General features: G+C 38.5%; 1 protein-coding gene across 3 annotated transcripts in view; it reads left to right on the top strand.

Moving 5' to 3' along the window:
• Positions 1-27,226, top strand: part of PLCE1 (phospholipase C epsilon 1) — a 153,993-nt gene that overhangs the window by 89,398 nt on the left and 37,369 nt on the right. For 2 of the 3 annotated variants that reach the window (XM_069864034.1, XM_069864033.1), the window contains exons 4-9: positions 1,802-2,118; positions 17,582-17,727; positions 18,380-18,638; positions 19,839-20,047; positions 22,582-22,623; positions 26,481-27,147. In XM_069864034.1, the coding sequence (XP_069720135.1) occupies positions 1,802-2,118; positions 17,582-17,727; positions 18,380-18,638; positions 19,839-20,047; positions 22,582-22,623; positions 26,481-27,147 (1,640 nt within the window). The remainder of the gene's footprint in view (positions 1-1,801; positions 2,119-17,581; positions 17,728-18,379; positions 18,639-19,838; positions 20,048-22,581; positions 22,624-26,480; positions 27,148-27,226) is intronic. The other variant, XM_069864035.1, reaches the window with a different exon arrangement.

A 27,226-nucleotide genomic window follows, 5' to 3' on the forward strand; every position in this document is an offset into this window, starting at 1 on the left:
TGTGCAAAGCACTGTGCAACTATACAACCCTTCTAGTGTAAAGTGAACATTATATTTTGCAATTTTTTTTGTTTTGGCATAAGCTTATGTTTTGCTACAAAGTCAAGAGCAGTGCAGGTCAACTTGAAGAGCTTTTTCTTATGAAATCTTTCATGAGTGTTGTGCGCAGGTTGAAGACAGTGTTGGAGGCTTAGGCAGAAAGCAAACAAGTCTGAAAGTAAGCCCAGAAGCTCACTGTGATTCATCTGCTGCACAAAATAGGATCAACAAGTCAACACAGTTTTCTTAACTGTCTTTCCTCACTGATCTTTCTGGCAGCTGTTTCAATGACAAAGGTTTCTTGATATCTGCAGAAATCCTATAGCACTGCTTCACTATCCTTGAAGTTATGTGTTCCCTGCTGTGTAACTGGTTAAATTGGTCCACTATGTAACCATTGCAAATTGAATCCATTACTTTTTTTCTTGCCAGTCTAGATACTGAAACAATTACTCTTTATCTCTTTCAGAAACCTTTTATGTATTTAAAAACTTCTCAACAGGTTCTGTTAGCCCAAAGGCATTATTTAGGGCTGCTATAATTTATCTTTTGCTTTTTAGTAGAATGTATTAATAAAAGGCAATTTTCTGTCATTTTAACTTCTCATTGATTGATAATAGAGTTTGCATAAAATGAATGTAACAAGGGAAAACTCATGTAGCACATTTTATGCTTATAAAAGGATGAATTGGAATCAGTCATTATGAACTTGTGGGGGTTTTTTTTGGGAACAGAACGGATATTTGCTCACTCTATGAAATGAGAGTTTATTGCTATAAAAAAATTGAAGTCAAAGATAATTCTGGAGTGTATGTCCATTATGTGTGCAAAAAATGTCTAAAGAAATTTTGTGAAGCAATGCAAAATAATAAACTCTTTTTCCTGGGAAGGAAGATGAGTACAGAATATACTGCTATGACTGTTTATAATTCTTAATTCTTCTGTAATTCTTGAAAAATTATTGCTAAGAGAACTCATTCTAAACTTAATCTAGTCAGAAGACTCATACTCACTGTTTTGGAATCATTGTGTTGATGTTTCAGGCTTCCCACATGTTCTTACAAAGCTTGGCTTCTTCCTTCTTAGGAAAAGTTTTTTTTTCAAGAGACACCACTGCTAGGATATTATAAAACTACTATGAATCTTTTGTAATAATGGATAAAACATGCATACTCCCAAATATATACATTTTCACAGAGGAATTAAAGATGTTTTGCAACTTTGGACATTTAGTTTCATTATGCAGTGAGCTCAGATAAATTGTATCTTACAGGAGGAGGAATGGGAAGAAAATGGGTTTTATGTGATCATTGTACATTTTTTTCTTATGACAGTAGAGTCCCTGTGCCCTAGTCAAGGCCTTCAACCCCTCTGTGCTGCGGACTCACATGGAGGCAAAATAGATTCAGACCCTGCCCAGACGGTTCTGTTATTTGTAGCATTGACAAGACAGCAGGTGACTGAAGCAGGTGTTTGGATAAGTGAGGAAGCAAGCACATTTTGACAGGTAGCTTAACAATCTCAGAAGCCACGGTTACCAGCTATCTAGCTAATACCGGGTGGTTTTATGGACATCTGCAGAATGAACCCAATTAAATAGCATATTGGGTTGTTTGAATATGAAGTAGTTAGTGTACTGCTGAGTAAATGAATCGACAGTTTAACAAAACAAAAAAAACCCAACAGTTGTCTTGCTTTTAAACAGCCCAGTCCAAGAGTTAAAAGTGAAACCTAATAAATATTTTTTTTTGTTTCATTTTAGAACGTCAAGCGTGTACGTCTATGGCTGGCTCCAGCATCTTTCCCTCCAATGTGGCTGGTATCAGCAAAGAGTTGATTGAACTGCAGCACCTCATCCAGTTCCCGGAGGAGGTTGCCAGCATTCTGACAGAGCAGGAGCAGGAGCTTTACCGGAAAGTCTTACCCATCGACTACCTCTGCTTTTTAACCAGGGATCTGGGTAATGCTGAATGTCAGAGCAAGCTGCCATCTGTTAAAGCTTCCATATCTGCTACTATTCTTTCTTCCCCCAGTGGTGAACATAATACTGTAGAAGATCTTGTGACAAGGTTTAATGAGGTAAGACAAAATTTTAAAGTATTTCTCATAAGGGTTATTACCTGATTCATGGATTAGTTATTTCCTTTATCTCTCAGAGCTGAATTTAGCTGTGATGACAGATTTTTAAAACACAACTTAAGATGACTAGGGGGGTCTAGCTAACTAACTTCCAGCAAATTTAGTAGGAGTTATGTGACTGATTTGCTCAGTGAGTTTGGAAAACAGCAACCCAGTTTTTTCTTCCACATTGTAAACTAAACAGGAAGAGAAAAATTAAAGACTTGCATTTCTTTATATTTATTCTGACAACATGGGATATACTCCCAGTCAGTTTATTATTTTGTTCAGGAGCTGGAGTTTTAATTATTTGTTTTGGATTTTTGTAGACTAAGCATGATCTTAGGAGTCAGCACAGAAGTATTATAAACTAGAAGTTTCTGTATTCTGTATAATATAACTACACTAATCTGCATGATTGATTTATTTATTTAATCACTGTGTGTCTCTTGAATGATGTTATACAGAGAAGTGTCATTTGGCACGACACATTTCCATAAGCCAAATCATGAGTTCTTTACTAAGATTTTACTTTATTTAGTAAGGTTATTTTCTGATGAGTTTAATAGCAAATTGATCAAGGATTGAGAAAGCTGCCCAAAAAAAAAAAAAACCACTCCAAAGCAATCCCAAACAAAACAAAAAATACTCTTAAATAAAACTTCAGGTTTATCTGCAGAAAAAATGGAACAATACCTTGCTTTCCTTTCCTTTCCTTTCCTTTCCTTTCCTTTCCTTTCTTTCCTTTTCCTTTCCTTCTTTCCTTTCCTTTCCTTTTCTTTTCCTTCTTTCCTTTCCTTTCCTTTCCTTTCCTTTCCTTTCCTTTCTTTCCCTTCCTCCTTTCCTATCCTTTCCTTTCCATTTCCTTTCCTTCTCCTTTCCTTTCTTTCTTTCCTTTCTTTCCTTTCCTTTCCTTTCCTTCCTTTCCTTTCCTTTCTTTCCTTTCCTTTCCTTTCCTTTCCTTTCCTTTCCTTTCCTTTCCTTTCCTTTCCTTTTCCTTTCCTTTCCTTTCCTTTCCTTTCCTTTCCTTTCCTTTCCTTTCCTTTTCCTTTCTTTCCTTTCCTTTCCTTTCCTTTCTTTCCTTTCCTTTCCTTTCCTTTCCTTTCCTTTCCTTTCCTTTCCTTCCCTTTCTTTCCTTTCTTTCCTTTCCTTTCCTTCCTTTCCTTTCCTTTCCTCCTTTCCTTTCCTTTCCTTTCCTTTCCTTTCCTTTCCTTTCCTTTTTCCTTTCCTTTCCTTTCCTTTCCTTTCCTTTCCTTTCCTTTCTTTCCTTTCCTTCCGTCTCTCTCTATGCACTTTTAGTTTGTATACACTGCATTCTTGTGCTTTAAAAGAGATGAGGCTTGTGTGGGTATCAAAAAGAACAGCACAAAATTAAATAAATAGAGTAGAATATGTATTAAACCACAAGAAACTTCCTGGGCAAATATGAACCAGTGACTGAATATTTAGTGTGTTTCACAGTATTTCTGTTTCTTGCATGTTATTGAGATTTAGGAACTAAAACAGTGTAAATATGTTGGCTTCTCTCACTTAATTCTGTTATAGGAACATAAATAAAAGTTGGAACTGCAATATTCAGTCTTTTACAGAGCCTAAAAAGTATTTAAATTAGCTATAGTTATTGTGTTTAGGAAAACAAGGTGGATGGTGCACAGCTGGAGAGGAATCTAGCCTCTGTTTCAGCTAGGGTCCTCCTTTGTGCTGGTGTTTCCAGCATGACCAGGTGAGGCACAATGCTGCAGCAGTTTGCTAGGCCATTTTGCAGTTAGCTGTACAAATTAGATTGACCGTCATATGTTTAGACACTGAACAATCAAAGGAGTGAAGAGCTGGTAGATGGTGAAGCACTCGTCATTAATGACTATGAGACTCTTCCATATCAATGAGAATTGTAGTATAGTAGTTGCCTTTTGGTAAAACAGTCAATATTGCCTCTCTGTGGTAGAGTTTTGTGACTCTGCAGTTTTGTAATCTAGCATTATTTTTTTGCTAATGCTACAGGATAATTTTTTGTACAATTGTATTTAATTCCTGAATATCCAGTGCATAGGTTATATACTATGTAGTGCAATGGATTATTTTAAGTATAATCTGGAATAACTGTTTTTTAAACATAGGTATTATATGTTTAAAGTGAGTTATTGTACAATATTTACTGCTTGTAATAAATCAGTATTTTGCTATCTGCTTTATCTTATGTTGGAATATATCAGTTGCCATAGCCAATCACAAGCATGAACTTTGAAAATGTCTTTGTTTTTAAAGGCCAAGAAAATTCTTGTGCAGAGAGTCATGCTTTTGTTGGCAAAAGGCAGTGAGCACTTGCTGATTTTTTTTGGCATTGCCTATAGAAATACTGAAGTGTATTTATAATGTGGGAGCCAGAACGAATTTTAGTATGACAGGCTTCTGATGCATAATGGGAAAAAATAATTTCATGCCATTGTTCTGTTCTATGAGCAATTGCAGTATCTAGAGGATTTTTCATAAAGCAGTATGCTTTTTAGTAATTTTCAGATGCTTACTACATATTAATGAGGGACACTTTATAACGCTTGCTTAAATTACAGTCAATAATTGCTGGTTTGTGACACAAAAGAATGTATTTATTTAGTGAAAAAATACTGACATTTTCATGGAAGTCTAGATTGAATGAGGGCTGCAGGAGTATTCTAAAATAAATTAATAATTAAAAATAATGAAGATTAAAATATTTTCAAATTATTAAAATATCTTTTAAAAAGTGAGTTTAATTGAAAAAACAGTAAAAAAAAGGATCTTATTGAGGTAAATTTTACTAGTATTATTTACCGATTGAATTCCAGTAACTCCCAGGAATTCCTGTTCATGACTGAAGCTGTAAACTCTCTTTGCCTGCAGAGTGCAAGATTAAGTGATAGATATTGGGAAACATTACCTGATTCGCTTATACTTTAAATGTGTTTACTGTTACAAAACTGTTGTTTTCTAGGTGTGAATGATTTAAATATTCTAACTGGTGAGATACATAGAGGATATTAATATCTTCTAATAATCTATTTAAACTTTTCCATTTAATATTGGTTACCGTAGCTAATGCTAATTACAATATTTAGACCTGAATGGGGTCTAAAAGGCATAGAAAGGACTTACACAGGAGAAAGCACTTTATGGTGAGTTGTCAGCCTTAAGCATTTGACAGATATATGGTCTATGAAGAATGCAGAACTGAATAAAAGATCAGTTGCAGTAGGTAAAAACCGTACTGGAAAACAATTAGCACAGCTGAATGTGCACTAAATAACTGCTGTTATTTTTCCTACTCAATTCTCATTTGTAGAAAAATGCAGTAGTCGGCATACTGTCTAACACTGGATGAAGCCTGTAACGTGGATTTTCTTTTGCTTTATTACCTGGGTAAGGTGTTTCAGCTTAAAGTACTGGAAGTCGTACAGTGATTGCATTAATGTTGCTGATCCACCAGGAATGCTGCCTAATTTTTTTTTTTTATGTAGGAAGTCAGGTTGACAGTAGCTGGAGCTTTTGCTGACTTTAGTGTTTCATTTTATCTGTAGCTTGGTTTAGCATTGTGAGCGTCTTGCAAGGTTTCTGAAACTATTGAGTCTGTTAACATGACAATGGAAAAGCATTTTTGTCAGATACTCTTGTTCTCAGAGCACAGCATTGTGAGCCTATTGAGTGAAGCTGGAAAGAGTAAAAAGGATTAAAAATTCAGAAACCAAGTTAAGAAGCGTATAGTGAGAAATCTACATCAAGAGTAACTTAACATGCAAGGAGAAAAGTTGTGGTTGAGCTTCAGGTCCAAGGTTGTATGATCTCATTCCTTGACAAAGGTTGAATAGGCTTTTGGCCAGAGAGACATTAACTAGTATCTTAGTGTTACCGAGTGATGATGCAAAAAAGCACATAGCGATAGGTGGTATAAATTTAATTTGTGGGCCTTGCCTGATTTTTCTTTTTTTTTGTTTGGAGGGGGGAAATAGGAGCTCTATTCCTGCTTTAAAGGCAGGGTAACCTTAAGGGTAACTTAAATGTTTAGGAGACTTTCGTTGTTACTGCCTTTGTGGCAAGGTTTCTACAGCCTGCTTACGCCTTGCCTGAAGAACCATACAATTTGTTTTTAACCTGCAACAGTCTGAACATAGTTGTCACAATGTCAGTGTCTGCTCGGGGTGTCAGTGGACCAAGTCCTCTGTATTATGGAGGAGGCACAATTAGTTTACCTCTGGTGACCAAGGTAACTGCTCACCTTGCCTTGTTTTGCTTTAGTGAGTGCTTTGACCTTTAATTCAGGTACACAACAAGAAACTCTACTGCAGCTGGAGATCATAGAATCATAGAATAACCAGGTTGGAAGAGACCTACCGGATCATCGAGTCCAACCATTCCTATCAAACACTAAACCATGCCCCTTAGCACCTCGTCCACCCGTGCCTTAAACACCTCCAGGGAAGGTGAATCAACCACCTCCCTGGGCAGGCTGTTCCAGTGCCCAATGACCCTTTCTGTGAAGAGTTTTTTCCTAATGTCCAGCCTAAACCTCCCCTGGCGGAGCTTGAGGCCATTCCCTCTTGTCCTGTCCCTTGTCACCTGGGAGAAGAGGCCAGCACCCTCCTCTCCACAACCTCCTTTCAGGTAGTTGTAGGGAGCAATGAGGTCTCCCCTCAGCCTCCTCTTCTCCAGGCTAAACAACCCCAGCTCTCTCAGCCGCTCCTCGTAAGACTTGTTCTCCAGCCCTTTCACCAGTTTTGTTGCTCTTCTCTGGACTCGCTCCAGAGGCTTAACATCCTTCTTGTGGTGAGGGGCCCAGAACTGAACACAGGATTCGAGGAGTGGTCTCACCAGTGCCGAGTACAGAGGGAGAATAACCTCCCTGGACCTGCTGGTCACACCGTTTCTGATGCAAGCCAAGATGCCATTGGCCTTGTTGGCCACCTGGGCACACTGCTGGCTCCTGCTGGCTCCTGTTCAGTCAGCTGTCAACCAACACCCCCAGGTCACTCTCCTCCAGGCAGCTTTCTAGACAGACTTCTCCTAGTCTGTAGCACCGCACAGGGTTGTTGTGCCCCAAGTGCAGGACCCGGCATTTGGCCTTGTTAAACCTCGTGCCATTGGACTCTGCCCAGCGGTCCAGCCTATTCAGACCCCTTTGCAGAGCCTCCCTACCCTCCAGCAGATCAACACTTCCACCCAGCTTAGTGTCGTCCGCAAACTTGCTAAGAGTGCACTCAATGCCTTCATCCAGATCCTTGATAAAGACATTGAACAGGGCTGGACCCAGCACTGAGCCCTGGGGAACCCCACTTGTCACTGGCCTCCAGCTGGATTTCACACCATTTCCCACCACTCTCTGGGCCCGGCCATCCAACCAGTTTTCCACCCAGGAGAGTGTGCACCTGTCCAGGCCAGAGGCTGACAGTTTCTCAAGCAGAATGCTGTGAGAAACTGTGTCAAGGGCTTTACTGAAGTCCAGAAGACCACAGCCACAGCCTTTCCCTCAACAACTGAGTGGCTTTTATTTCTCATGCATGAAGTTCTTAGAAAAGTAAACAATGAAGACTGGAAAAATCGATTACCCTTATTAATATTCACAGAAGATGGAAATTATAGAACTCTAGACCCCCTTCGTGTATACTTTTTTTCACTGTCAAGAATGATAGGAGAAAAATAAATGTAGTAGTAAGTACTGTAAAGGCAGGAAAGATGGATAGCATGGATTACATCTACTGTCAAGCACTCCGTGAATGAAGCACATGAAGCACAAGTATTCAACTGGCAAATCCTGTGCTGCTGAGGCTGGGAAACAGAAACTGACTTTGTTTAAGAGAGCATGGTTATAACATACAGTAGATGAGATTCACACATTAGGTATTTCCCTGTGTCTTTTTCTTGTCATGGTTTTCCAAGTATCAGTTTATTCCCTGCTGTTTTGATCAAGGTGACTGCCATGACAAAAACCTTGTATGCCTAATAACTTGTTTCAAAAAATGTGTTGGGAAAAAGGTCAGTCATGAATGGTCTGCTTGAATCCCATAAAATGGGATGGAATACATTCTTGGGTTTAAGTTGTATTCTAAAAGTTTCCGGTCATTTGAGCTCTCAAGTCTGTACAGAAATTGACAGGGCACTAAAATATTCACAGGAAAATAAGAATCTTATGGTCTGTTAGTGTTGCAGTTTGTCTGCAGGATTTACTGTCTCTGGTGGAGTTTTCCGACAGATAAAAGTTCATGTGAAAAGTGGTCCAGTCACTAAAGATGTGTAATGTTTACGTATGTAGGTGTGTTTTTTCAGGTTTCACTTTCCTATAGAACGATGATAGTCAAGGTGGAGATTGCCACTGATGTTTAAATAGCTTCTAAAATGCTGCTATAGATAGCTTGGTCACTACTGTTTAAAAAATAGTTTGTAAAGCTAAAGTTAAATCAAAAAATAATCAAAGAATTAGGGAACTTCTCAACATGTGGAGTAAATGCAGTGGATTTGAAACCAGAAGAGTTAAATATGGTGGATAACCATAGGAGGATGAGATGTAGACCAAAGTTATCACCAAATCACTCTGATTATGGACTGCACTGCAGAAAGCGTGTAGATTACTATGTACACGTGCCACATGTACGGAGATAATTTGAACTTACTTTGCTATTCAATTTTTATTTATCATGAAGATTTTGAGCTACACATATTCAGTATCACCAACTATAAATAAAGCATGTAGTCTTTAAAGGTTTGATTCAAACTGCAGCTATATTGATGGTGGGGACTTGGGCACAATGTGTACTCATTAGCAAGACAGCTCATCTTTCATTTGCTACTAATAGTATTGAATTGATCATGGAGTGCTGTAAGAGCAATACAGTAGATCAAACCAAATACAGATACTCTTTCCTGTTACTGAATGTAATTAAAAGCTGATTCTGAATTAGTGGCTGGTGTGGGAGGAGGCATGTGAAATATAGTAATATCTAGCTTTGCAAAACTATTGGCTTTTGAGTTCTCTAAGACTGTGCACATAATAATAGCCGTAGTAGTAATAGTAATTATATATATTTGTCTGCTCTCTGCTCACTGACTACCAGAAGTTTAGTTTTCATGGATGTATAAAGCCGTGGGAGTGTTTTGACTCTCTTTTGACTGGCTGGATGGCCAGGCCCAAATTGTTGTGTAAATGAAGTTAAATCCATTTGGCAGCCGGTCACAAGTGGTGTTCCCCAGAGCTTAGTTCTGGGGCCAGTTTTGTTTAATGTGTTTATCAGTGTATCAGTGTCCTGGATGAAGGGATAGAGTGTGCCCTCAGTAAGTTTGGATATGACACAAAGTTGAGCGGGAGTGTTGATCTGCTTGAGGGTAGGAAGGCTCTGTGGAGGCATCTGGACCAGCTGGATCCATGGGCTGAGGCCAGCTGTGTGGGGTTCAACAATGCTCAATGGCAGGTCCTGCACCTGGGCCACAACAACCCCGTGCAGTGCTACAGGCATGGGAAGAGTGTCTGGAAAGCTGCCTGACAGGAAAGGACCTGGCGGTAGAGTTTGACAGCCCACTGAACATGAGCCAGCAGTGTGCCCAGTAGCCAAGAAGGCCAAACAGCATCATGGCTTGTATCAGAAACAGTGTGGCCAACAGCACCAGGGAAGTGATCATCCCCCAGTACTAGGTGCTGATGAGGATGCACTTTGAGTAGTCAGTTAGTTTTGGGCCCCTCCCTGCAAGAAGGACATTGAGGTGCTAGAGAGTATCCAGAGAAGGGCAATGAAGCTGGTGAAGGGTCTGGAGCACCAAGTTGCTGAGGGAACTGTTGTTTTTTAGTCTGGAGAAGAGGAGGCTGAGTGAAGAGGGAACTGTTGTTTTTTAGTCTGGAGAAGAGGAGGCTGAGTGAAGACATTATCACTCTCTAAAACTATGCGTAAGGAGGTCATTGCGAGGTAGGTGTTGGTCTCTTCTCCCAAGTAACAAGCGATAGGACTAGATGAAATGGCCTCAAGTTGAGCCAGGGGAGGTTTAGACTGGATATTGGGAAAAATTTCTTCATTGAAAGGGTTATCAAGCACTGGAACACGCGGCCCAGGGAAGTGGTTGAGTCACCGTCCTTGGAGGTATTTAGAGGACACAGTGTTTACGGATGTGGTTTAGTGGTAGAGTTGGTTTTGCTAGGTCAGTGGTTGGACTTGATGATCTTAAATGTATTTTACAACCTCAAGGATTCTGTGATTCTATGAGAGATGTTCTGCAGATATAGCAGAGCCCTGGTAGCTGGAAGGAGGTTAGGAAAATGGTACCTAAGTGTGTTTTAGGACCCTGAAAACTGTAACAATATAAACTTCTTCCATCTCCCCTTGTTGCATACTATGCCTTTCTTGTCTTGATTTAGTTCTTTCTCTGAATCTTGTAGGCTATTATGACTTCATCCTCCTTCTTTACCTCAAATGTGATGTGGTCTTTACTTAATATCATACCATACGTTTTCTGTATCTTTACCCTCCCAGACTCTTGCACATTCATCTTTTTTACTTCCAGCCACTCTTCTGCCTCTCACCAGCAAAGCAACCACAGAAACATAGGTTCAATATACATGTTTGTTTAGAACATGTATGTTTATGTAAACATTTCAAATTATTTCAAGCATTGCTTTGAATAAAGTTGAGAAGAGTCTCTTGCAACTTGATCTTTCTGGCCACAGCTGCTAGTAAAAGAAAGCAATATAAACGTAAAATAAAGCATGTAATTTTCCATGCTGAAATACATGTAGAAAGCAATTTTGATGTTTTAGATTGAAAGTTACACCAGATAGAAAGATCGTTCAAACAGTTGTCGGAATATAGGCCCACAATGGAACTGAAAATGCAAAATAAGAGGTTCAGTATATAACGTGATCTTTTTGACAGACTGAGTTGCCAAAAAATAAGAGAAGAAGGTAGAAATGTTTGAACTGTTCCATTGCTATTAGGGTGGTTTCATCATTCCCCAAGTCATTCTTATATTCATTAATTAAAAATGTGGCTATTTAGGAGACTGAATAATAGCGATAGTTTTATTTTTAATGTTTAAATGTGTAAGTTTTCTTCAATGTTCATTCAAAACACTAATTTAAATCCCCACCAGCAAAACAGAGACATATCATTTTACTGAAATAATGGAATGTAAATAAATATTCCACTCTGTCTCTTAGTTCAGCATTTTTTTTGCTATGCCTAAATGGGCTTGCATAATACTTTCAAAAAGATTGTGTTTGTACAAATATCAAACTGTTTCCAGTCCTTGTTTGGAATACTGTTTAATCAGATTTTAAATGGTAAATGTTCTTTGTAAGGTTATATAATTTCACTCAAGCGTGTAAAGCGAACCATCTGTTCGTAAGATATGCAATTTAGAATGCTCAGATTTTAAAAGTGCATCTGAATATTATGTTGCATATTATATGAAAAGCTCAAAAATTTTAATAATGGAACTTTATTTAAACTATGTAAAATAAACCAATTCTCTGTTATATACTCTGATGCTTACATTCATCAGTGTGCACTGATGGGTTTGTGCACAGTTAGTAGTGCAAAGGGACTTCTGATAGCCAGATATTAGTGCTAATGCTGCATACTGCTTGCATTTTAAAATGCCTCATAGATATGAATTTGCTCTTTATAGTTTTATAAGAAGAATTTCCCTCAACAGCACTTTTACTTTTAGAAGGACTTCATAATGTTTGAAAGGTAGATTGATTTGTTTTAAGAGGGAGAAATCTAGGTGCACTGATATACTAAGAGTCCTGCTTTTCAGAAAGAAAATGCATGTTTTACCCTCTTGCATTAATTTTTACATGGATTTTTCATGTTCTTCAGATCTTATTTTAATTTCTTGATTTTATCTAACAAAACCATGAAAACCAGAATGGCATGTTTAAATGAGTTACAGATTGTCGTGCTTATTCTTTAGGCACCTGGAAAATCCACTTCTTGTTTTGTACTCAGAGACTTCTCATACTCATACTTTATTTTTTCAGTATTAATATCGCTTGCTTTCTTGCTCCACTGCAGGCAGTAGTTAGGTCAGTTACAATTTATTATTGAAAGATTTTCCTGCCTAATTTTTATATTTTAGGTATTAGAGAAGGTATAGACTGTAATCATACTTGGTGGTAAGCCGAAAGATTTTATTTTGCTTGCTAGCAATAGTGTTAAACTTCAGGTACATGACTGTGTTTGCTAATTTAACTTCTGAAAGCTGCATCTCTTGAGTATGATGAAGTTTCTAAAAAATGCAATATAAAAATAGAAGACATAATTTCTTCCGTGTAGCATCACCCACTTAAGTACATAACTTGGGAATTGCTGTAAAATCCTTTTAAACTTAAGAGCTGGGAAAATTAATGTAAAGCAGTACAAATTACGAAACACTGGGCTTTTCAGGTAGAGATTCTTGGTAGTTTTCTCCCTTGGTGCTGCCACGGTAGTTACATTCTGCTAAAAGATAAAACATAAATTAATTCCCTTTAAAAAAAAATTGCAAATACATTCTCTAGCAGCTGTTTAAAGGATAGCAAATAATTATGTATATATATAAGAATTATTATTATCTTGAGTGTTAGAAGACTTTAAAGAAGAAAAGAACTAAAGTAAATCTGTAACAAATTTAGGGATGCAGTTAATAACTGAGCATGCATGAGGTGTTGTTTTGTACTGTGTACTGCATGGAGCAGGATTCCCACAGAGTAAATGGTAGACAGTCCTGTAGTTTACACTTGTAAGGACTTCAAGGCCATGTGCCATACCTTGAGGATCAAGTTCCATCATGGGTTTCTCTTTTATGTCCTTCATATTTTATTAGTAAAAACAGCTGAGCATCAGTAATGAGCTATGTCCTGTCACTGACAAACTGGGAGATTTTTGCCTTCATATATAGACAACACTTTAAATCAGTTGTGGTTCGGTGATCAGGTAATCAAAAGCACAGGCTCATGTTATTTGCTTATATTGGTTTTTGTGTGATTGATATAGATCTTGCATGTTTAAAAGTTTAGGGTGGGTTTGTTTAACTTATGTTTAAAAAATATATTGCAGCTATTAATTCTGATGGATGAGTTATAGGAACTTTGCTATGTAATTGCCTTTTTAAAAAAAATACAAATGAAAAGTGGAATCTGAAAATCAGAACAGAAATCTCTGGAACCTTTTGGGAATGTGATGGTGATGTGCCGCAAAAGGAAAGTTTGTCTATCCTAAATAAAGGTCTGTTATTGCTACAGTTGTGGTAAATTCCAGGAAAAGTAAGTTGAAATATTGAACGAGATTCAGTCAGTGGTATAAAAATATTCACAGTGTGTTTGAAGATTAATGCTGAGTTTATAACATGCCTTTCCCAGTTGCATTAGCAATATCTAGCTTGAATTTATTTGAAAACTTTGCTCAAAGATAAGCCTCAAGAACATTAAAAAAATTATTGAAAATAATAGATTTTAGTGTAGTTAAAATACTATATTAAGAGGTGATGTAAAAAGATTATTTTAAAAAAACTAAAACTGGATAGACCTTTTTGTGCTACTGTGTTTTAAATTATTGCTCAGCTACAGTCTGCATGGCCTGGATACCTGATACAGATCCTGTGAGCTCAGAGTCAGATTTGAAGGAGGCTCCTATGCCTCTGAAAATTTCCAAATCAGGCTACATTAGAATATATCTGAAATTATTTTGACACAATGTTGTCAGCGTTTCTATATATTAGGACACAAAAAAATATTTCCATCTTAGCTAAGTATCTATTTGATTTTGTTTGTTTACTACTGTGTTGTAATACTGAGGGACACTCATTTTTGTCCATCTGAATGAAAAGACGGATGTTACTATCAAGTTGTTTAAGAGGATCATGTTTCAATTTATGACTTTTCTTGTGTCTTGCAATCATGTGGATTATAGTAATGAAGCCAGGATACATTTTCTCATACTTTTCAGACTCATCAGCAATACAGCGGAAATCTAATTATAGGTTTGCTGTTATGATTTCTGTTCTGAAGTGGGTTTAAAATGAGTTACATAAACAGAACTATGTAAGTCAAGTGTGGAAAAAAGTAAACTAAAGAAATAATGATTAATAGACCAATATGTAGATTGTGATCTGATGATACAGTGATGTCTAAAACAAAAATTTGGTCCAAAGAGTGTTACTGTTCATTCAGAGGAATTCTTGCAATTTATTTTGATCTTCTTGGCAAGGCTACTACTGCGCACTCTTTTGGCTGGGATGTGCTGTCTCTGGTCCCAGAGCTAGATAGTTCAGGCAGTGCCAGAGCTGTGAAGCCCTCACACTGCCGCAGTGATAGCCTTATAACTAGGCAGCTGCCTACCTGATGGTACTTCATCCTCGAGTTAGGTGATCCTCATGAGTGACGCAGCTGTGGAGGTAGCTGTGCAAGCCAACCAAGAATGAACTGCTGGAAGAGGAGGTGCCATTCTGTATCTTACTGGCTGGACTGTCCAGAAGTCAGAGCCTGCCAGGATGGAGCTTCCCTGTGCTCTCTTCCCCTGGTAGAAAACCCCCTTGGAAAGTAGAGATTACTTCTGGTTTTAGTGACAGAGAAACTGTGCCACTCCAAAATACTGACTGTGCTACTTTCTTGCCAAAGTGAAAGAAACCCTATTTTGAATTCAACTTCCAAGTGAATTCATAACCACGAGGAAGTAAGTACACATGCAGTGTTTTTCTCTGCTTTCCTGTTGTGTGAGATGCATTTACCTCAAGTATAACCAGCATCTGAGGAATCCCTCTTCTGAACTCTCATTTGAATGAAGATCTTGAAAACTTTGTTATTTCTTGGATTCTGTCTGTGCAGAGGAAGCTTAATCATCCCAGGCAGTAAAAATATAGTACATGCATTATCAGGTATTTTGGGGATCCATAGGCAGCTATACAGTTATTTGAGAATGTCAGTGATTCCTATGGTGTCATACCTTTGAGGATATACTCAGGACTATTCACGTATTTATCAGTAAATCACAAAATTCAAGGGCATGTTTACTGATTATTGTTTAATGATTGTGTGTTTTTATTAATATATATGTTTCCTCCAAGCTGTCATACATGATTTTTCCCAAAGATCATAGTCCCTTCAACTTAGCTGCAGTTTAGTGTTGGTTTTACATCATACATTTTAGCTGTGGCTGTTATGAGTAACCATCTTAAATAGTGCCATACCCAAGCTATTCCAGTATGCATTTAAGAGCATTAGAATATTATTGTTTGTGGTAAAGTGCTTGGATCCATTGGTTCAACCTGCCTGGGCAGAATAAAATCTTCAGGGAGTGCAGAGCTGGGAAGTGACCTCAGTTCAGCTTTGATTTTCTGCTCCTTTAAAGCCTGTTGATTCAACCAGATCACCCACCTTCAAATCTTCTGTAGGAAAAATCCCTCATGGCATTATAAGGGGATAACTGATAGTTCTGCTTATTAAGTCTGTCTTTATTTCCTAGCTGGGCTTCGGGTCCACATTTAATTTTGGGAAAGTGCCCCTTCAGCTCTGTTGTTTAGTCTCGAGAAGAGGAGGCTGAGGGGGGACCCTGTTGTTCTCTACAGCTACCTGAAAGGAGGTCATAGCAAAGTGAGTGATGGACTCTTCTCCCAAGTAACAAGTGATGGGACAAGATGAAATGGCCTCAGGTTGAGCCAAGGGAGGTTTAGATTGGATATTACAAAAAACTTCTTTATGGAAGGGGTTATCAAGCACAGGAACAGGCTGCCCAGGGAAGTGGTTGAGTCATTGTCCCTGGAGGTATTTAAAAGATATGGTGCTTAGGGACATGGCTTAGTGGTAGAGTTGACAGCTGTAGGTTTACAATTGGACTTGATGATCTTAAAGGTCTTTTCCAACGTTTTCTAACCAGAAAGAGTAGTTAACCTGTTTTCTTTCAATTATCATTAGACTTGGAGTGTGTTTATTCCAGCTGTTGCCTTCTATACCCACGTTGTTCTGTGAGGGCTAGGACAGGTGGAACACTGTTTCTTAATGGGTCTATTTTCCACTGTTCCTTGAATCCCATTAGATCATCCCCATCCCTGTGGTACTCACTTCTGCATATGTCCTCACTGCATGAAAGACAGAATGATATTATAACCTCATTTCTTCTGGAATACTGTCTTAAAAATGTGTTGTATTTTGTTTTGTTCTGGTGTTATTTACTGTATTTCGTTTCAATGCATTACTTATATTGGAGCTATGGCTTGACCTCTTATCTGCCTATTTCTCATTTATGGTTCTCGATTGATGTGGGCATTGGAAAGATTAAATAATAACTTACATATTTCATGTTCTTTGACTGCTCTCCCTCCAGAGTGAGAGACTCGGAACACTGTGTCTGTATAGGCTTGCATAAATAGAAGGCCTATATATTTTTTGTGTATTTTTTCTTGTTATTACTAATGCATTTACATTGTATTTCACATGCTCAGTTTTTTTAAATAAAAGTGTATTTACCCTGAGGGGTGAACTAACATTTTCTAATTTTTATAAGCCTCTCCTCACACTGGTATTGCCTGTAAACTCAAATCCTTCAGGACTAAAGGATGGAACTCAGTGTCAGTAAACAAATCATGTTTGTTGCTTCCGAAGTGTTTACACAATGACAAAAATCAAGCCCCAGGGAATCATATTGTAAAATGGAACAGTTGGTTTAAATTAGGTTTCCATGTGAAATATAGCTAGTTGTTATGGATGTTGTGGGAACATAAATTGTTAAGAAAACCTGCATACTGATAAAATGAATGTTTGATTTTTATTTGTTTAAATACAGAGTCAGGTACTAAGATTTTTCTGATTCATTAATTAATCACACATTAATGATGATTATGGTCACACATAGAAGGTGTTGGGGTTTCTTTTGTTTACTTAATTTGTGATCTTGCAAATAGATAATGTGAATTATTTTAAATCTTTAGTGTATATAGGAATTAGCAAATTTGTACATTAAACACAACTACCAGTTTTATGAAAATAAGTGAAAATAAAAATTCCAATTTATCAGCTCTTACTGTCCATGTTGTAAGAACAAGGGTTATTCAGTGTGAGGCTGGGATTTATAAGCTATGTTAATGAGAATTTACACTGTGGATCTCTCTGGTAATTTGAGAAATCAATGCTACTTTAAGATGTCCATTTTCTTCTGTGGCCTGAGTGCGTATTCAGAATGTGTTACATTAGGTAGGGGTTTTGTATAATGTAAGTATTTATAGAGTAGCTAATGATTTAACTGTTGTAACGTGAGTGTCTGTGTGTAAGGTGTGTTTGCAATGTATATATGATTTGGCTGTGAATGTATAAGGAGAATTTTGACTGATACCCTCATAATGCGAGGAAACAAAAAAACCCCATGTTATCAAGTATGAATGAATGCATGCTCCAAGTGGCATTGCTTTGGTTGACTGTACTGTCTTTTTTTTTTTTAACAAGGTGAGCTCATGGGTTACCTGGCTGATCCTGACTGCAGGTTCTATGGAAGAGAAACGAGAAGTCTTCTCATATTTAGTACATGTGGCAAAATGCTGCTGGAATATGGGCAACTACAATGCTGTAATGGAATTTCTGGCAGGGCTAAGGTACTGACAACTCTTTTTTTAAATGGCTTTTCAGTGATTACACTGTAGCTTCTGTTAAGCAGGTGTCTCTGGAGAACAATGGACTAAGCAGAAATCCACGGCTAAATCACATCATCTCACCCTATGACTTTCTAATAATTCCTTTCGGAAAAATGAAGCATGCTAAAAGCTTCTTTTTTTTTTTTTTCCAAAATGCTCTGGAGACACCATCAGTTTTCCTGGTGCCTGCTAAATATGCCAGATTAGAAAACACTTTTTTTTAACAGAAGTTTTTAAAACGTGAAAAGAAGATGGGAAAGCTGTTGTGGTTTATCTAATCAGCTTGAACTAATGTAACTTGGAGTTGGAGTTTCCAGAACAGAAGTGAAATATAATCATGGTAACGTTCTAAAAAGGTCAGTCTGAGATTGTAAAAAAAAAAAAACCAAACCCAACAACCAGCCCAAAACAACAAAAAAACCCTAATGAAACCAAACAATGGAAATTATCCACTAACCAGAATTTTCTTAAAAATAATGACCTAGAGTTCATTCATTCATTTCTGAGTAATGATGATAATTTCCTGCATTTCATATAAGCCGTGGGTGTTGAACTTATATGTAAATTGTTTTAAAATTTTTAACAAAAATGTTGTGATCTCTTTTTGCAATAGGTCAAGAAAAGTTTTAAAAATGTGGCAGTTTATGGACCAGACTGATATTGAAACCATGCGAAGTCTGAAAGATGCTATGGCACAACATGAGTCATCATCTGAATATAGGAAAGTGGTCAACCGGGCACTCAATATTCCAGGCTGTAAAGTTGTTCCTTTTTGTGGTGTATTTTTAAAAGAGCTTTGTGAAGTTCTGGATGGAGCGTCAAGCCTCATCAGACTCTGTCCACGATATAACTCCCAGGATGAAACTTTAGAGGTAAATGGGACTGATATTCTATGAGGTCATGTTCATAGCCATCCAATGCTTTATTTTATATTATTTATAATTTTATACGAAGGCATCATCTAATTAAAGGAGTCTAAACCAGACTATTCCGAGGCTGTTCACTTACGTTACCTCAGCTGAATTCCTGTGGTTTTTTGCAGCAGTTTAGATTAAGATGTTTATACCTAGTTTAATATTGTGGTAACATTAGTACTAAAGCAAGTACTCTTAGTACTTAACACTAGTACTAGAAGATCATGGTTTTACCCTGGGTAAAGTAAGTATGTATATCCTAAAAAATGTAACTATTTTCTCTTAAGTGCTCTGACCTTCCACTTAACTCATTAGGAACTGGAAAATTTTCTGTTCCTTAAAAATAAAATTCAGAAGTTCAGTGCATCAAGCTTCTCTCTGTGAAAAGAAGGAATTCCTCTGAGGTTTATTATTTTGATTTTGAAAGAAAAAATGTGCCTGTTACATGAAAAGATTATGATAGGATTTTAAGCACTTTTCACTAGTTATTGTAACTGATATTACTTGCCTTATGCAATGATTTGTGCTGTTTAGGATTGGAAGTAGGTACAAAATCCCATTAGAAACTAATAGGAAGTATATATCCCAAATACTCTTAATTCTTCAGTGAGAAGTAGAATCATAGAATCATAGAATAACCAGGTTGGAAGAGACCCACCGGATCATCGAGTCCAACCATTCCTATCAAACACTAAACCATGCCCCTTAGCACCTTGTCCACCCGTGCCTTAAACACCTCCAGGGAAGGTGAATCAACCACCTCCCTGGGCAGGCTGTTCCAGTGCCCAATGACCCTTTCTGTGAAGAGTTTTTTCCTAATGTCCAGCCTAAACCTCCCCTGGCGGAGCTTGAGGCCATTCCCTCTTGTCCTGTCCCTTGTCACCTGGGAGAAGAGGCCAGCACCCTCCTCTCCACAACCTCCTTTCAGGTAGTTGTAGGGAGCAATGAGGTCTCCCCTCAGCCTCCTCTTCTCCAGGCTAAACAACCCCAGCTCTCTCAGCCGCTCCTCGTAAGACTTGTTCTCCAGCCCTTTCACCAGTTTTGTTGCTCTTCTCTGGACTCGCTCCAGAGGCTTAACATCCTTCTTGTGGTGAGGGGCAACAAGTAGATGGCACAATATTCTATTTATTACTATACTAATCTTTTAGGTCTCTCTAGTTTGTTTCAGATTATAGTGGACAAGATAATTTCTTGCAACGGGTAGGCCAAGATGGTCTAAATAATCCAGAAAAAGAATCAACAGCAAACAATATCTTTCAAACTATTCGGAGCTGCAATCGCAGTTTAGAATCTGAAGAGAGTGAAGATAATTTTAGTAATGGGAGCAATTCAAGAAAAAACTCTTTGAAGGACAAAACCCGGTACCAGTAGGTCTCATTTTATTTTTATGTCATAACCTGTGTATTTCATGTTTTTAATCTTTAATTTCTTTTTAGAAGTAAGGGCGACTTTAACATCTTCTCTTCTGTTTATCCTCTTCAAATTCAGAACTTTTCTCCCCTGCTGTTATGCTAAGGATCTGATACTCAAATGCTTGGAAACTCTTTATAGTTATATTTTCCCTCATGACGTAATTACTTCCTCTCATGATAAGGGTAAATCCTTTTTGTCTTACACATAGAGCTTTAAAAATCCACTGTTACGATTACAATTTTGATCTGGGGTGACAGGAATAGCACCAGAACGTATCTGTTATCAGAGCTCAGAACATTACATTCTGCATGCTCGAGCAGTGTTCTGCCCCTTTCAAAATAACGGTTATTTATTAGCCTTCAAAAGACCTCTTCTTTTAAGGACGTGTTTGTCTGAGGCTTTTACATTATGTCCATAAAACATTTGAAAGTCTGTGCACATTTTGAATTTTCAGGTTGCTGTAGTTCTGCTATTTTGCATTAAAGTTTACTTAATTGTGCCTTTTGTAAAAAAAGACCAGTGTTCAGTAGTCTCAGATTTTCACTTTGAAGACCTGGTAAATTCATCAGCAAGAAATACAGTAAATGCAAAGTTTAGGACATCACTTGATCTTCTAGATTAAGTTTCTTTGCAGGGGAGTTGTAGCTCATATAGACATAGGTGGGTCAGCTTTAAACTGAGTAACCGTGTTAGAGTAACTTCAGATTAAGTAAAAGAAATGTGCTGTTTGGAGGTGAAGGGTAGTGAAGCACTGTAAAATTGTATGAGGGTTTTCATAAAAAAGCAAGTTCAGGTCACTGCTTGATTTATTTTATTGATAATGTGTATCAGAAAAATCCATATGTTCATAAGTATCCAACAAATCTCAGCTACTTAACCATGAAATCTAATAAATGACTGCCTGAAAAGGAACTACCATCTTCCTGTTTAAAAAGTGTTTATTTCATTAACATGCAATTCTAAATCTCATTTCAAATAAATAATCATTATTTCCTGAAAGAACAGTTTCTAATAAAATTATTCACATCTGGCCTTAGTTGTTTCTGGAAAGTGGAGCAGTAGATTAAGCCAAGATAGGCCAACTCACTTCTCTGTCCATTTATGTTGTCTCTTGACTTACTTGAGTTTAAATAAGTTCTTCCTGGAATTATTTTTATTAATTAATATGCTTTAAAATCAGCTTGCAACAGTTCAAATGGGGAATAAGCTAGGGAAATCAATGTTCCACTTGGATAAAAAAAGTAGAATTTAAACCATAGAATCATAGAATCACCAGGTTGGAAAAGACCCAGTATGGAGAAAATGAAGTTCTCTTTGCTATGTATTTCTGAAATAAGTTCTTGGTAAATTAGTTATTTATGCTTTATATTTAAATATTATGTAATAAGTTCTGCCCCACTAGAAGTAGTAATTAAATGGGTTTTTTTAAAAAGCTAATATGACAGATGAGTAATTAAAGTTACGTTTCCTGGTACAGACTACTCAATTATTTGTATCTGTGGTTCTGGTCCAGTGAGCACTGATTTTAACATCATGATGACATGTAGAAAAATACTTCTGAAAGGATTAATTTAGCTCAAGTACCTCATAGACTTTGGAAATTCCTTATTAACCTGCCATCTCTTTCCTGGGCATTCAAAGAGGTGGGTAAGGCACAGAGGCAAATTGTTGCAGAAGCTGAAAAGCCATATTCTATGTGCCTGTCGTATGAAGGCTGGCTGCAATGTTTCTTTTATTTTTAGTGCTAAGAACAACTAAAGAATTCTAAGAAAGAAACTTCAGTCTCTTTCTTATGAATCCCGAGTCATATTTGCATACAGTATTATAAAATCCAAATTATGTAAAGGTTATGTATTACCTGGTAATTGTAGTGTTGTGGTGATAAAGGAAGAAAAATGCACTGTATAGCATATTTCTCATTACTTCAGAATCGCAAGGAAGAATTTAAATTAGTTTGCCTTTTGCTCGTTTGATTTAGTATTGTGGGACATGAACCCACGGAAGCTGGTAGGTTAGTTTGATTTAAAGAAAATGAAAGGCATCTGATAAAATCAGTGGGCAGTGGGTATAATTATTTTCCCAGTTGTGTTAGTAAATAAACTCTGTCACTCTGTAATCAGTGACCTGTCTAATCACCCTTACTGTCTGTACATGTTAGATAAATACCTAACTTTAATCTTTGCTAGAACTCTGTCTTGACGGTTCTCAAATACATAAATAAAGGTAGGTAGGAGAAGATGGAAATTTAAAGTTTGAAATACAGTTTTTGTAGAACTGTAAATCAATTGGCCTATTAAGATACTTCTTTAAACTTTGATGCATTGCTTCTTCACTTTTAAGCTTTCCTAATTACAGTAAACACCTTTTAAAGTAGCAGGGGAAAACTTCAAGTCTTTTCGTTTTGTCACCCCATGCAATTTTCTTCTCTAAAACTGCAATCCGTTTTAATATTTGCTTTTCCCTTTCTTTTTATTTCCTTGCATCTCAGTGCAGCACATGTAAAGAAAGCTTCTGATTCATACCAAGTTCTGTAAGTGTGTTCTCAATAATTGATTGCTGTGTTGCTTTTGGCAGCTTGTGTCAGAGATTTTGTTTCTGTACATGATTACATGTGTGTGCTTGGCTTACCTGCTTCTTGTATATATTAATCTGCAGCACGCCAGTGCTGGCAAATAGGAAGTAAGGCACAAACAAAGCTCTGCCTTTTCTGTCGCCACTGTACTCCTCCAGCCGTGCACATCTAGTCTCAGAATACGTTTATTTTTAGGAAGATTTCTTGAGTAAATGGAACTACAGTTAAGGCTGATATGGTTATTCTGCCTTAATCAGTCCCCTTACCACAAGCAGTAAAACCTCATCCTGTTGGTCGTGTTTTCCTGAATATGACAAAGAGGTAGAGGTCTCACTGATTAATAGATTCATAGAGGAATCATTAGAACTGATGTGTGGAATAAAGGAAAAGTTCAAATTAATTAGTGCCCTGAGTAGAGAAGAGTTTTAGAGTGTGGTAATGGTGATCTGTGCGGCTTAGCATATGTGACTTGGAAAAGGTCACAACATGAATTGTCTTTTGCTTAGCTGGCAGGACGTGGGCAGGAGCCGAGAGTACTGTGGCAATATAAAGGGGAAGCATTGAGGGTATTAGGACAAGATGCCTTGAAGAATGTTCAGGGGAAGCTGGTTTTGATTTTATTAGCTGGATATCATTAGGAAGATACGCTTCATTAGTTCTACTGTATACAAACTGTTTCCTCTTTTTTCTGTTCATTAAAGCACTATCAAAATATTGAACATTTGTACATTCACACATGTTAGAAGCTTCTGCAGGGAAGAAATTTTATTTAAACTATGTCATTTGTTAGTTCAGTATTGTTGCTCTGTATCCACTGTTTCTAATTATGGTAAAATATTTTAAAAATTTTGGTGGCTGCAAACAAGTTTCATGTTAATATTTTGCTTAAGTAAAATTAAATTTTCTAATGGAAAGTATCTGATAAAATTCTTGCTGTACTCTTCTGAGGAAGGTATGTGTTTTAACCACTATTTTACAAGTGTTAATCAGAGAATTATATAATGTGAAAGGTCTGCACGTTAAATCAAAAATAGATCAGAGATCAGAAGTTCTGTCTCCCGGCCTCTAGATCCTGCTAACAGTTTCCGTATATGGTACTTGATATTTCAGATGAAGCAATCTTATGCTGTGGATTTAGAAACTGGAATCACTTGGCTTTAAGATCCAAACTGAAGATTTTTACTCTTAATGTAACGCTTGTAAAGTTCTGAGAAAATATAATTATATTATTACAGGAATTATAATTTTAGCAGCATCTAAAAATTAATTCAGAATTGCAATAACATAAATTCTATTACTGTAACAAATACACATGTTCATAGAATCATAGAAAAACCAGGTTGGAAGACACCCACCGGATCATCGAGTCCAACTATTCCTATCAAACACTAAACCATGCCCCTTCGCACCTCATCTACCCGTGCCTTAAACACCTCCAGGGAAGGTGAATCAACCACCTCCCTGGGCAGCCTGTTCCAGTGCCCAATGACCCTTTCTGTGAAGAATTTTTTCCTAATGTCCAGCCTAAATCTCCCCTGGCGGAGCTTGAGGCCATTCCCTGTTGTCCTGTCCCTTGTCACCTGGGAGAAGAGGCCAGCACCCTCCTCTCTACAACCTCCTTTCAGGTAGTTATAGAGAGCAATGAGGTCTGCCCTCAGCCTCCTCTTCTCCAGGCTAAACAACCCCAGCTCTCTCAGCCATTCCTCATAAGACCTGCTCTCCAGCCCCCTCACCAGCTTTGTTGCTCTTCTCTGGACTCGCTCCAGAGCCTCAACATCCTTCTTGTGGTGAGGGGCCCAGAACTGAACACAGGATTCGAGGAGTGGTCTCACCAGTGCCGAGTACAGAGGGAGAATAACCTCCCTGGACCTGCTGGTCACACCGTTTCTGGTGCAAGCCAAGATGCCATTGGCCTTGTTGGCCAGCTGGGCACACTGCTGGCTCCTGTTCAGTCAGCTGTCAACCAACACCTCCAGGTCCCTCTCCTCCAGGCAGCTTTCTAGACAGACTTCTCCTAGTCTGTAGCACCGCACAGGGTTGTTGTGCCCCAAGTGCAGGACCCGGCATTTGGCCTTGTTAAACCTCATGCCATTGGTCTCAGCCCAGCGGTCCAGCCTGTTCAGATCCCTTTGCAGAGCCTCCCTGCCCTCCAGCAGATCAACACTTCCACCCAGCTTAGCGTCGTCCGCAAACTTGCTAAGAGTGCACTCGATGCCTTCATCCAGGTCCTTGATAAAGACATTGAACAGGGCTGGACCCAGCACTGAGCCCTGGGGAACCCCACTTGTCACTGGCCTCCAGCTGGATTTCACACCATTTCCCACCACTCTCTGGGCCCGACCATCCAACCAGTTTTCCACCCAGGAGAGTGTGCGCCTGTCCAGGCCAGAGGCTGACAGTTTCTCAAGCAGAATGCTGTGAGAAACTGTGTCAAGGGCTTTACTGAAGTCCAGAAGACCACATCCACAGCCTTTCCCTCATCCAGCAGCCGAGTCTCTTTGTCATAGAAGGCGATCAAGTTAGTTTGGCAAGACCTGCCTTTTGTGAACCCATGTTGGCTGGTCCTGATCACCCGGTTCTCTTGCATGTGCTTCATGATAGCACTTAAGATCACCTGTTCCATGACTTTCCCTGGCACTGAGGTCAGACTGACAGGCCTGTAGTTTCCTGGGTCCTCCCTGCAACCCTTCTTGTAGATGGGCACAACATCAGCCAGCCTCCAGTCCAGTGGAACTTCCCCAGTCTTCCAGGACTGTTGGAAGATGATGGAAAGGGGTTTGGCCAGCACATCTGCCAGCTCCTTCAATACCCTTGGATGAATCCCATCCAGCCCCATGGACTTGTGGGTGTCTAGTTGGGCTAGCAAGGCTCTGACCACTTCCTCTTGGATCACGGGAGCCTCATTTTGCTCCTCTATCTCCTGGGTTTGTACACAGAGGGAACAACTTTCTTTACAATTAAAGACTGAGGCAAAGAAGGCATTAAGTACCTCAGCCTTTTCCTCATCCCCTGTCACTGTTGTTCCTTCTGCGTCCAATAGGGACTGTATGGTCTCCCTAGTCCTCCTTTTATTATTTATATAATAGAAGGATTATATATATATATAAGGATTTTTTGTTATCTTTCACAGACTTTGCCAATCTGATTTCTAGTTGAGCCTTAGCCCTTCTGATTTTTTCTCTACACAATCTCACTTCCCTCCTGTAGTCCACCCAAGAGGCCTGTCCCCTCTTCCAGAGCCCCTAAACATTTCTCTTCTTCTTGATATCACTCAAGATCTCTCTGTTCAACCAAGCTGGTTTTCTCCCCTGCCGGCTTTTTTTCCAGAACATGAGGATGGCTTTCTCCTGAGCTGCTAGGATTTCCTTTTTGAAAAGGAAAGCTCCCTTGCCCTTAAGTACTGTCTCCCATGAGACTTTGCCAACCAGCCTTCTGAAGAGTTCAAAGTCTGCCCTCTGGAAATTTAATGCTACTGTCCTGCTAACCACCCTCTTCACTTCACCTTGAACATAAAACCCTATCATCTCATGATCACTTTGTCCTAGGCATCCACCTACTGCCACATCCCCCACAAGGCCTTCTCTGTTCACAAACAGCAGGTCCAGGAGGGCACCCTCCCTTGTTGGTTCATTCACCAGCTGTGCAAGGAAGTTGTCTTCCACGCACTCCAGGAACCTCATAGACTGCTTCCTTTCTGCTCTATGTTCTATGTTCCTGTACATCCAAATTATACAGCAGAAAAAATATTCATCAAACATAGCATAAATCAGCGCATGTATCACTAAATATGTGTCTCATTTTTTTTTCACATACAGATTTATAATTGGAGATCTTTCGGATTCTGAAAGTGATATATTTGAGCAGTTGAAGGAATGGGACACAAATTCAACAGAAGAGCAGCAAAAGGCTTTCTGCCATGGTATAGAACTCATACCCTGGTACGTGTTATCTATCAGGGCTGATGTCCATCAGTTCATGCAACAAGGGGCAACTGTCATTCATTACGACCAAGAGACACATCTTTCAGCACGTTGCTTTCTTCAACTTCAACCTGACAATAGTACTTTGACTTGGACAAAACCCACAACGGTTTGTCCTGCAAATGCTAAGGCAAAACTGAGTGTGCTGGGTAATACTGCTGAGCTTGGTAAATACCAGTTTCTTGGTAATACTGGACTGGTGGAAGGTTTTTTGGACTTGTTTTCAGCCAAGGCTGTATATATGGGACACTCTGGCCTTGATATGCACACTGTGTGTGTTCAAAATAAACTTTGTAATATGTCCCTTGAAGAAAATGGTATAACGCTACTTTATGGACTTCATACTACTGATAATAAGTTGCTGCACTTTGTTGCTCCAAAATATACTGCCAGAATGCTGTATGATGGATTGCTGGAATTGACTAAAGCTGTAAGAAAAATGAGGAGATTTCCTGATCAAAGACTACAGTGGCTACGGAAACAGTATGTCAGCCTTTACCAGGTAAAAGATGTGGTGATTTTGTATAAGAAAAGTTCAGAGATGTCAACAACTTAATGTAATGCAATGAATTTCTATTACA

Source organism: Phaenicophaeus curvirostris, chromosome 9, assembly GCF_032191515.1.
Source record: "Phaenicophaeus curvirostris isolate KB17595 chromosome 9, BPBGC_Pcur_1.0, whole genome shotgun sequence".
Taxonomy (NCBI): domain Eukaryota; kingdom Metazoa; phylum Chordata; class Aves; order Cuculiformes; family Cuculidae; genus Phaenicophaeus; species Phaenicophaeus curvirostris.